General features: G+C 43.4%; 1 protein-coding gene across 2 annotated transcripts; it reads left to right on the top strand.

The window, feature by feature from the left end:
- Positions 1–470: 470 nt before the first annotated feature.
- On the top strand, positions 471–7,412 carry DYNLT3 (dynein light chain Tctex-type 3). 2 transcript variants are annotated; one of them, XM_042868281.1, is made up of 5 exons: positions 471–559; positions 1,073–1,114; positions 2,921–3,044; positions 4,384–4,461; positions 5,231–7,412. In XM_042868281.1, the coding sequence occupies exons 1-5, from the start codon at positions 530–532 to the stop codon at positions 5,305–5,307; spliced, it is 351 nt and encodes a 116-aa protein (XP_042724215.1). In that variant the 5' UTR covers positions 471–529; the 3' UTR covers positions 5,308–7,412. The 2 variants fall into 2 exon arrangements, with proteins under 2 accessions (XP_042724215.1, XP_042724216.1); XM_042868282.1 differs by lacking the exon at positions 471–559 and adding an exon at positions 762–1,005.
- Positions 7,413–12,099: the final 4,687 nt, after the last annotated feature.

Below are 12,099 nucleotides of genomic sequence, written 5' to 3'. Positions count from 1 at the left end.
TGGTTTAGAAATATCAGGAGAATTGTACCACAGCGGTAATACTATAAAAAGAAACCAATAATCCAAACGAAGGAAAACACAGGTAAAATATTAAGGAAAAAAAAAAATCACGTTCAAGTTCTGCACTGTTCCACTAGGTGTCCTTCCTGTTTCCCAGGCAACATCACCGTGAGCGAGATCATACCTACCTACACCTATTCGTACAGCGCACCAAATAAAACCCAAGCCATTTCTTTGTAATAAAGTAGAATTAAAAGCAAGTCACCGCGATTAAAATCTAACGGCAGCTGTACGTCAGGCAATTCACACGAACTAACCCAACAGCAGGGAACAAAGCGCCACCCTTCCCTGCAGAACAGCCTCCAGGCTCCCCGAGCGCTCCCACGCACAGCACACACAGCCCGACCCGCCTTTAGCCGCCTCCCCATGCTGCTGTCTCCCGTCCCGCAGCACCGCCCCGCGGAGGCGGAGCCGCGCAGGACTCGCAGGAGCCGCCGCTGCCGGAACCGCCGCCACCCGCGTCGTGGCCATGGAGGACTTTCACCCCCACAACGACGAGGTAGGGGCTCTCCGCCCGGCCCCGCCTCGCTGTAGGGATCCGCCGGCGCCGTCCGGCCGTGAGCGCGGCGCCGAGCCAGCAGCGGGCGGGGGCGCGGCCGGGGCTCTGCGGTGTCCCGGAATCTCGGAACGGAGCGACGCGTTTGGGGGCTGAGCGGGCGGTGGCGGCGCCCGGCAGCCGCCGTCGTAGCCGTGCTGTGCTGGGAGACGGCGGCTCGTTACTGAAAGGAACCGAGCGGCCTTTTCCCCCTTGGTCTCCGCGTTCGGATCTGTAGCCGCCCGTTTCTATTGGAAACTCGCAGGGACGTCACCGTCCTTGAGATCTGTGCCCTTGCCCATCTGTTTGGAATCGACGGGTGCAGAGAAGCAGATGGCACAGGTGGACGTGCCGGGTTTTCTCTAGAAGCCAGGCTGAATTCTGAGGAATCAGAATGCGTAGAAGATAGGGTATGTTGGAACTGCAGGGAAAGTTTCTCGGGTGTGCCAAAAAATAATTGATGTTTATTTATTACAGATGATCTTCAATGCTGACGAGGCCCACAACATAGTTAAGGAGGTAGGTGTTAGTTCACAGCTCATGCTTCAGAGAAACACTTTGTCTTGCAGTATAGTGAAAAGAGAGACTTTAATGAGCCGTCCCTGAGAGATTTGAGCTTATACAAAATATAAACTGCTATTTAAATCAAATGAAAGCAGACCTTCATTTGAAACTACTTTAAGCTTCACTTCTTGTCTTCAACTGTCTAAGGGGGAGGTGACAGAGGGAGGGATAGAATTTGCTTGTTGGAATGTTGAGGGAGGATGGTCACAGGTTGCATAGGAAAATCATTGTTTTATTTTTTTCCCTTTATCCAGCTGGAGAGTAGGCAATCACTGGAGCAGGCAGCCTGGACAAAGTCTTGAGCAGCCTTGATACCACATTTGGAAATGTAGCTTTGGCTGGAGGTTGGGCCATATGAGCTTGTTATTCTGTCAACATTTAAAAATATAGTAATTTTTGCACAAAAAGAGCAGGCTGAAAATGAGTAGCCTGCCAGTCTAAAATGCCTGATGACATGGTTAATGAAAAGAACACAGCATATTGATGTTGGCACCTTTTACAAGGAAATACTGTTCTTATAAGGGTACATCACTTAGAGGGCCTGTGCAGGTCCTGCCCTCCCATGACAGGATAGTGCTTCTTGAGCTGCTCCAGGTCACAGCAGCAAGCCCTCAGCTGTCAGGTGAGCAACAGTTCAACCCTTACATAACTGGCCCTGTCTTGAGAGGCCAGATACACTATCAGAGATTCTCTTTATTTTTACATCTGAGGCTGGGAGCAAAGCCAAGCCTTTCTGCCTCTGACCTAAAGCTTAACTAGATCCAAGCAGTTCTGGTATTGGATACATCTCTGAAAAAGACCAGAATCCCAGTAGCACCCCTGAGTGCTGTTGTCCTGTTTTGCATTTGTTTCCATTGAGTCACTGTCTAGGTTTATACAATGGGATCAGAACTAATTGGGTTTTATAGGATCTGGAACACCAATCTCTCTCATGGCATGTTAGTGGGAGGTATGTGCATGAAGTCTGCGTTACTGACTCAGAGAACATAGCTTTGTTTTACTTGCCTATTACGAATGTACATTTCTTTACACTGTAATAATACAGTTTTCATGAGTACGTAATGCTGAATTTCGATAGGAACAGAGAATGCAATGTAAGAATTACTGCTGGAGAGCAGGCTTTCTGTTGTTCAGTCATTAAGTTTAACCAAGGATTAGTCAATCTAATGCTGTGGGAGGATATGCAGTTTTTCAGGAATTTTAGTGCTGTGGGATGCAACACTTAAGCATCATCTGTTGCTTTCACATCTGCCTCATCATTTAAGCTGGGATTTGTGTTCTGCTGTAGTGACTCCAGCTATCTGAAGATCTTGGAGCGTTGCTCAGAAACTGTGAAGGGATGACCAGATCAGAGTAGTACAATTTCCACTGCAGCAGCACGTGAAAGCCAAGCTGGAGAAGGCAGTCATTTGAGAATAAGGTGGAGGGGACGGGGGGGGGGCTTTAGTATTTCCACTGGTAAATAGATCCTGTGGTTTCACTTGGCACTTAAAGCATATGGCTAATAATTCCTGTACCAAATTTTCACTCAGAGCCTCATTTTTCTCCATGTAGTAGTGGGGTAAATACAAACTAAAAGTTATTTTAAAAGTTATTTCCCAAGAAAGCTCACTTCCCATTCAGCTGTTGATACCTGTTGAGCTGAAGTAATTCAAAGGAAGCCAGTTACTAGATACAGTTCTTAGATTATACAACACATTTTGAAGCTTCCTCTATTTACTGTTACTTTTTTTTTTTCTCCTCTCTCCCGCTCTGTTTTAGTGCATAGAAAGTGTTTTAGGCAAAGCAGATTACAATCACAACAAAGTCAACCAGTGGACTGCAGCTATAGTGGAACAGTCGCTGACACATTTGGTAAAACTGGGGAAAACATATAAGTACATTGGTGAGTAGGAGTACCTATCTACCCTTTTACAGTCACAGTGAGTAATTGCTGAAAAGTTTGTTCCAGTGCAATGCTATGCTCAATAGAACAATTGTTAAACTGTAAGCAAAGCAGAGCAGATACTTGAACTCTTCTTTTACAGAGATGTTTAACAGTACTTGCGGTAAAGCTATGGAACATTTACTTGGGCTAAGCATGCTGTCAGCAGCACAGAAGATGCCATGTTACACAGACTTCCCTGACTTTTAAGCAATCCTAAAGCAATTATATCAATGTTCTGGCATCAGTTCAGGAAACAGGTTGTAATGCTGTAACATAATGGAAAGCACGGCAATGATATCATAGTAGCAAAGTCCTAGACCGTAGCAGACTGTAGCAAGTGGGGATAAGCTCTAACACAGCAGCCATGGACGCAGAAACAGAGGAAAGAAGCTGCTTACCCCTGGGAGGCCTCAGATGGCGGAGATCTCCAGCAAAATATCCTCACTGCCACTGCCAACCCTTAAATGAGGTCTGGGAAGGGGTGGATCCTGGCTGCACTCCTTTCCAGTTACTCAGGTACATTGCATGCACCTGAGCTCCCCTGGGTTGGCCGTGCCTTTCCACCAGGTGCTCAATCACTGGTTCAAGCCATGACTTAGCATTTCTGCTACACAGATACTTCAATTTTTTATTTTTTTTTAATAAAAGCATTTTATTAGAATTATGCTTTTTGTAAGTACAGACTTTTACAAGATTTTCAGTCCTCTAAGCTACTTCATGTCCTGTTATTTTTCTGTGCGTATCTATGGAAGAGAAATGGAGAAAAGTGCATGTTTAAAATTGCTATTATATCAACGCTTCACAAAAGAACCAAAGCAAATGTTAGCACCCTGGTCTGTTTTTAAAGTCTTCAATTCAAACTGAACATTTTTACAGTAGTTACAAGTCAGTTTAGAAATGCCCTATTGCCACATTCAGGGAGCAGCCAACGCTACCTTTGGGAAGCAGTTCTTATCCAGTGTGACTTCTGCTGTATGGTGAGGACAGCACTTGAAACCCAGTTCTGTGGTGCACCTGACAAAAGCTGTATCTAAGTAGTTTAAAAGATAGAAAGGACAATCCTATTAGCAAGCATTTTGTTAAAGCCATTGTCTTTACGTGACTAAAGATAATCATGAATCAAATACCGAGTTCTTGAGGAAAATACTGGGAGTGATGGAGAGTCAAAGTAGGTGTTGGCTTAGTTGAATGCCTCCTGACAGCCATATGAAAAAATAATGTGAGTTGGAGTTCAGAAAATGTGAATGATTCACCTCTTCAATAATGAAAGCCGTGGTTTTATGCCTGTATCTTTCAGTAACCTGTGCAGTGATGCAGAGAAGCGGAGCTGGTCTCCACACAGCAAGCTCGTGCTTCTGGGATACTACAACTGATGGTAGGCTTCCTCAGATTAAATATTGTAGCTGAAGAAATGGTACTTGTTGCTCAATTGTAACAGTTTGGTTGAAGTGTTGGAAGAGTGATTATAGAAGCAGTAGGTTCCAGAATTAAACCCTTGTTTACAATCCCAGGAAAAGTGTTTTGTTGACCACAGAATCTGTGTCTGCATTAGGAATGACTGCTTTGGAGGTGCTGCAAAGCAAATGTAGAAATGCCTTCTTATTTGAACAAATGTGAAAAAAAATGAACCCTCTTGGGTAACCATTGATCAATCAGAGAGGCAATAAAACATTGTTTTCAGTAAAAGTGAGTGCATTGTCCTAAGCATATCTGTCTGTCTGTCTGTCTGCTGTAAAGAGACAGTGATGCTGTGAAGGATAACAAAGTTTGGTAAAAATAGGAGCAGTATGACTACAACATGTTTTTCAACCACCGAACTATCAAGTCAGGTGATATATAGGCTTTTCATGTGCTTTCTAACATCTAAGTTAGTTCTAAAGTTCAGGGTATAATAATCCAGCTTCTAAAAAGAGCTTCTCATCTCTTCCTGGTATTTAGGTAGTAAACAATGTCCAAATTAGTACAAGTGTTTTGAGGAATTTAGTCTAACTAGAGCCAGCATGACAATAATAGTAACTACTTTAAATCACAACTATGTTATTGCTCCTAACTGAACATAGTTTACGTTGAGATAAAATGAATGTAATAAAGGGGCTGGAATTGTATTTTTATGTTTTGTAACAAATGATAATGATCTCTTCTAGGGACCTGCACAGTGAGATGGGAGAACCGAACAATGAACTGCATTGTCAACGTGTTTGCTGTTGCTATTATCCTGTAGCTGACTGGAAGATAAATATAAGCAACACCGCAGCCTATAAAAAAAATGTTCCAAACACATGGTTAAATATTTCAATTAGTTGTATATGTATATATATATATATTTTTTTTCTTTAAGAGGTGGTATAGCAGACAGGAGTTCTCTAGGGAGGGCATACAGTCTAAGCCAGTTCTCATAGATTAACTATTTGAAATCGTGCAAAAGAAGAATGAGAGAAAGCGAGTTTTCAGAATTGAAATATTCAGAAGTATGTTAATGAGAAGATGCCACAAAGATCAATAGAATTTACATCAAAGCTAATATCAAAGACACTATATTCAAGAGGAACATATCTAATCAAAGAGAAAGGTGAAAGGGCAAGCAAGACCTCTCAGGATTCTCGTGCCTTTGGGAAGAAATTATGGATGCAGTTCAGAGTGCACATACTGTAAACAGTATCAAGTGCTTCATGTTTGATTAAATATAACTGACTTCTTATTGAATGCTGGTGCCTTTGAAATTGCGTGAACTTCACTCTTCAGCCAGGCTTGAACTTCTGCATTGAGACTGGATTCATACAAGCTTTCCTCCTTGAGGCAGAGACTTCACTAGGGCAAAGGTGCAATGTACTTAGGCCTAACAAGAATAGTGATTTTTCTTCAGAATGGAGAATATTATATCTGTTGTCAATTGAAGAAATCAGACATTAGCATTGAATTCATAATTTGCCCTTCCTAAAGCATTCAAAGGTACTTGCATTCAATTTTATTCCATGACTTCATAATCTGTGACACGCACTTTATTGAGTCCTCCTGCAATGCAGGACTAACCAGGAGCGAGGGCAATAAGAGTTGGCCCTCATTTCTCCAAGTGGGACTTTGTTGTTCAGAGAGAAGGCACACGCATTTCTAGAGGCTCTTGTTACCTTTGAAACCATTTATCTTAAAGCAACATATATATAGAAGTATTTCCTATATTCTCTAAATCTAGAATTTAATCATAATCCTATTAAAATATATTTTAAGCACTAAGAATTCCCTCCCTATCAAGATTTATGCAAGTTCTTAAATTTGCTCATCTGATGAGTCTTAACTTGAATTATTCCACATGGAAGAAAAGCATTTGCACAAGTATTTGCTAGATTGGGGCCTACATTTTTGTTTATTAATGCACAATGTATGTGATAAAGATGTATCAATACCAAAAATGCCTGAATGACTGCTGCCACTAAGTGGCAGCTGCGTTAAGTTGTTCTATCAGATGCTGCTTAAGGATAGAGCTTTTTCTTCATTACTGCACGTCTTTGGAAGAGACTAGTAACTACCTAACAGCTACTGTAAGGCTGTCCTGCAGTTCTAACAGATAAGTATTAAAGCACTGTTATGCAGTTCTGTTTGGTTTTCTGGTAGCTGACTATTAGGACATATAGCAAGTGATCTGTACGAGTAAGCTAAGAATCGTGTCATTGCTTAAATTGTGTAGTCATTTAGCTGCTGTGAGACTACGTACCAATGGAATGTGTAATTCACAATGCTGTGGAAAAGCTCTTGCTTTGCAAACAAATAGAGTTCTGCTTTGACCTGAGTGCAAGTAAAATTAAGCACTGTAATGTTACCTTTGCCTTAAAGGCAAGTATAGTGTGAAGATGTATATGTATATTGTACTGACCTTCAGATATATAGCAGTTCAACCTCGTATGAGTTAGGACAGCACTTTCTGAATGCAGTGCTGCCACTTAAGAGCTGACTTGTGAAACTAACGAAAATGCAGAGTTTCACTGATTTTCAGAATTGCACAAAGTGGAAAAGGTAAGTGGAGCAGTGACTGGAAGGATAAGAAGTGACAGAAGGACTGTTGTAGTGTGAGATGTAAAAGTCGTGGTGGCTGTTATCCCTATTTTATGGGCGTTCAGGTGCTGTGGTCAGAAGTATTCCATACAGCTATTTGTAACTTACTGAGTGTTTCTGCTTTACTTGAAAACAAGATGCACTGAGCAGGGCTATCGGTTTAACGAGGCTTGGTGAAAGTTCCACTGCAAAAGAAACCTGGAAAATGCTGCTTAACTGTAAGACCGCTTCATTTTTCTTTCTACCAGAATCAAAAACTAAAGATTTGCCTTAGCTGTATCTCTGCCTTGTGTGTTTGATCTATGCAAACGGCGATTGAGAGCAATATTTCTCTACTTCCCTTCACTTGCATACAATAGTCAGAACATGGGAAATTTATTCCAAGTTGTGCCAGCATATCAAAGACACATCAAAGGCTAATTCCCAGATGTCGACCGTTTCCCATATATTTTGTCAACTCAGTTCTGTTTATCATGGCGATTCAATAGACAGTTTTCATTGCTCCAGGAAGATTATTACAAAAGTCTGGGGAAAGTATTTGCATTTTTCATCATATCCTACCAAATTTGACTTCTTTGCCATCTTTCAACTGCCCATCCCCGTGTGGGTACCAACAACTACTTGTGTTTAATACATCTCTCAAAATGAATTCTGACCAACACTGCTTCATTTCCCAAGTAATTTTTTTTTCAAGTATGAAACTCTGGACTGCAGAATATGGGAATACATTTCAGTAGTGCTTTCTATCAATATGATGTTTTCCTTAACTATTGTAATCGTGGGAGTAAGTTGTTATTAACAATATAGGTCTTAGTAGTGGGACAAAATGTGCATCAAATTATAGCCTGATATATGGAGTTACATGATCCTATGTATGACTTCATGAGAAAAGACACCTGTTACTCCTCTGCTACAAAAAAGCATGTAAGAGTTTTGTTATCAGAATTGTGTGAAAGGGAAGGTGTGATGCCTCTTTTTCCCTTTATACTTGCTCAAGGAAACTAGTACAGATCTTTCTATGGTCAATTTATATTCATGCAATCTAACGTGCTATGTAGAAGCTGTTGAATTCTCAGCTTGTAGCTAGCCTGTTTATTTTAATTTGGCTGACAATTTAAACACACCATAAAAGACAGGACGTTATCACTAACCTGTATGCATTAGTTCTGTAGCTGCTGTAGAGAGAAAAAAGGTAGGCCTCACTGTGGACTTCCAATACTTGAAGGGAGCATATAAACAGGAGGGGGTATGACTGTTTATGAGGATGGATAGTGATAGGACAAGGGGGAATGGTTTTAAGTTGAGACAGGGGAGGTTTAGGTTAGATATTAGGAGGACATTTTCCACACAGAGGGTGGTGACACACTGGAACAGGTTGCCCAAGGAGGCTGTGGATGCCCCATCCCTGGAGGCATTCAAGGCCAGGCTGGATGTGGCTCTGGGCAGCCTGGTCTGGTGGTTGGCGACCCTGCACATAGCAGGGGGGGTTGAAACTAGGTGATCTTTGAGGTCCTTTTCAACCCAGGCCATTCTACGATTCTTTGCTTTAATACAGACTGCAGATCCTTCAGAGAGGAGTGCAGCAAATCCTATAATGAGCAGTTCTTAACCGATTATGGGGATGCACCTTGCTGGCTCCTGTACAGGCTGACCTAGTCAGTTTGCTTACATTTAATTCCAAGGGGGATTTTTATAATCATGCTGTCCCTAAGTGCAGAGCAGATCAAATCCCACATCAGAATATCCCGAGCCAGTAGGCTCTGCCTGTGTCTCACAAGGCATTTCCGGGCCACAGGCAGTTTTCCCTAGGTGAGTGAGCTTGGATGCAATATTCTTTGACTGCAGCAACAAACCTAGCTGCAGTGGAGGTGCTCTGCCTTATTGGCCTGCGCCGGGAGAGGGAGCAGCGTGCTTTGCCACGCAGGGGGCGCGGTTTCTCTTTGCCACGTAACGGAGGGAAGGCTGCAGTCTGATGCCACGGAGGGATGTTTTGCTGCTCTGATGAGTCTGAGTCACTGCTGAATAACTGGAGCTTTTAGCTCGCCTGTTTGTAGAGCCTTTGTCTTTAAAGATGGGAAGCGTACTGTGTCAGCATGTTTGTTACATTTAAAGTTTTTAAAAGGGAACAAAATGGCACTATGAGGGGCAGATACAAGCTTTTGTGCAACTCCTCTTCCACAGTCTGAGCAAGAAGTAATGGAGAAGGATGATCAGTGTTGCAGTAACACACTGGTAGCTGGAATCAAACTGCAGTAGGCCTACTGGGCCATACCATAACGCGGACATATGAGGGAAAGACAGGCGAGTTTTGTGGGGACGTTACAATTTTTAAACAGATTCTTTACCTGTACGTGAAGGTTTATTGCGGTTTGCCTGTAGTGGAAGCCAGGGGTCGGCATTGCCGGCCGCCGTTGGGCGGCGCTGCGGGGCGGGAGGCGGAGGCGGTGAGGCGGGTGGGTGGGTGGGACCTCACTGTTGCACTGCTGCGGTACCGCGAGGTCGTGGCATCGTTGATCATCCCGGTGCCCTTTCTGGTTTCTGCTGGGGAGCTCAGGAGCTGGTGCTGCAGTCACTGCGAGCTCTGAAAATCGCACATCCCGGCTTCAGCCATTTTTTATGAGGCTCTCCCAGGCCTCACAGAAGTATGCTTTCTGTGCACGTGCTTATATATGACACACTTCTAATTCTGGTGCTGGGGGAGCGGAGGGGCAGCGCTGAGCTCTGCTCTGTGTGACAGCGACAGGGCCCGAGGGAACGGCATGGAGCTGCGTCAGGGGAGGGCAGCTGGGGTCAGGGAAAGGGGCTGCACCACAGGGCGGTGGGCGGGGAACGGGATGCACAGGGCTGTGGGCACGGCCACCAGTGCCAGAGTTCAGAGAGCATCTGGACAGAGCTCTCAGAAATAGGGTTTGATTTTGGGTGGTCCTGTGTGGAGCCTGGAGCTGGGCTCAGTGATCTTTATGGGTCCCTTCCCAAATCTACAATTGACATGCTTGATTCTACAATTAACATACTTCCTCTAGAGAGGAGAAACATCACTGTCATTCATATATTATATCACAACAGTATCTACCAATACTGAACAGATGCTGGGGAATTAAAAATAGACTTGGTATTATATAGAGCCAGCCTCCTTCAGTCACTCACTGAAGCTGGCCAGGGGGCTGTGCAATGTTGTAAAAATGTGCATGTTTTTTTTCCTACTGAGAAGCCAAACCTGAAGTGGAGAAAAGCAGAGAAGGCAGAGAGAGAGACAACTGAGACTAAAACTTGAGAAAGAATATAGGTCTACAGGTGTTTTATTTTTGTCCATACATACATAGGCAGACGTCAATGACAGGCAAACTCCCAATCAGCTGATTTGCAGCTGAATTGGGAACAGTGTCCCACTGGATGTTATTCAGACATAAAACAAAAGCATGGCTGCTGTCTGAATGCTGTTCAGTTAGACTGCAAAGCCAATAGGCAGTGAATGTTTGAGTCGAGCACAGATCAAGGCAGAGAGCATGTGGACAGAGCCAGGAATGCACAGGGGGCTTGCGCATCCAACAGCAGGAAAGGCAAGAGAGTCCAGAGCCTGTGGACCAACTCAGGAGGAATAAGCAGGCTCTTAGGAGAGTGCTAAATGTGAAATTATTGGTCCAGCTGTCTAAGAAGCTGGCTGCTAGTTTTGGCTAGGTCTCCTAAAAGCAGCTGGACTGTCTCCAGAAAACTGCTGAAAACAGCTAGTATTTAGGGCAGTTAATGAGCTAGCTTTGTAGAATTTTACAGGGAACTTCTCTTAAGAGTGATCAGACCTTCAAAGGATGCCTGCTGACAGTTTAAGACATTGGAATGGGAGAATGATGTAATGATCTGGTGGAGCAGAGATTTTCTGGCTCTTGCTTTGGAAGGCAGATAGGAGGTAGGCTATGAACAGCCATGAAACCAGTGTAAGCTGAGTGTATTTGTGCTGGTGGAGGAAAAAGGGCTAAGGGAAGAGGAAAAAGTCAGTAATGGACGAGAAGTAAGACCTGCAGTAGTGTTTGGGAGAGATGTATGAGGAACAGATTCTCCAATATGGACAAAAGGGAACAACAGTAATCATGGAGGGAGGTGATGTGAGTCCCTTTTAAGTCTTGGTTTGGTAAGTCAACTGGTTTGCAACTCAATCTGTATGCGAGCTAGCAGGCAGGTGGCATGGGTATCAGGAAGTTTGAGCTGGCTGGCAAGCACAGACCCTGAGCTAACCTGATGATATGGTGTGCTTGGTACCAGGTAAAGGGAAATTAAGATATGGACAAAGATAGGCACGTTGTTGCTGACTGATAAGTCAAAAGGAACAGCACCAGAGGGCTGAGGATCTGCATACTTAGAAACTGTAGTGACAGTATTTTGAGAGTCGCACCCAGTTAAAAGTAAGATCAGAGAAGGTTTAAGATGACAATTGGAAGCATCAGTAATAATATAAAATACCTTTTTTAGTAAGAGATGGAAGTGAAGGAGGGCTGGTAGTTATATTTGCAAGAGATTGTATTGATTTTTTTTTAAGATGAAAATATTCTGGAATTGGGTGGCAAAAGAGACAAACAGTGTGAGAGATTTGCTTTACAGCTTGTGTGGCATTTACAAGATAAGAAAAGGCAGTCCTGTGCAGTCTTACACACTGATACTTCCCTTGTCAAGTGTAAATACCTGATCAGCAGGTAAAGCAGCTAGCTTGAGCCCACAGAATTTGCTGATGAAGCTTTCTTTTGTTGTTACAACGTGCAAAAGCTGTCCCCTTTAGGTGGTGATGGACAGTGTTTTTGTGCATTGGTAGAGGGAGAAGGAAAGGCTTGAAACAAATTAGTGGCTGTGGGCATTGGCTAATAACATCTGTTACATCTGAAGAGGAAGTGGCAACCTGAATGGGTTACAGCTTGATCTCTGCAAATGACTTGAAGAATTTTCATAATTTTCCTGGATTTGGGGCTAGTTTCTGTTG

Source organism: Lagopus leucura, unplaced genomic scaffold, assembly GCF_019238085.1.
Source record: "Lagopus leucura isolate 7727_CA_CO unplaced genomic scaffold, USGS_WTPT01 Super-Scaffold_100001, whole genome shotgun sequence".
NCBI lineage: Eukaryota > Metazoa > Chordata > Aves > Galliformes > Phasianidae > Lagopus > Lagopus leucura.
This window is presented reverse-complemented; position numbering and strand designations above follow the sequence as displayed.

What these genes read in the sequence shown, in the direction of transcription:
- DYNLT3 (XM_042868281.1), top strand. Translation starts at nt 530, where the DNA reads ATGGAGGACTTTCACCCCCACAACGACGAG. An exon ending in TTCACCCCCACAACGACGAG is followed by an intron (nt 560 to 1,072) that starts GTAGGGGCTCTC and finishes TATTTATTACAG; the next exon opens with ATGATCTTCAATGCTGACGA. An exon ending in CCCACAACATAGTTAAGGAG is followed by an intron (nt 1,115 to 2,920) that starts GTAGGTGTTAGT and finishes GCTCTGTTTTAG; the next exon opens with TGCATAGAAAGTGTTTTAGG.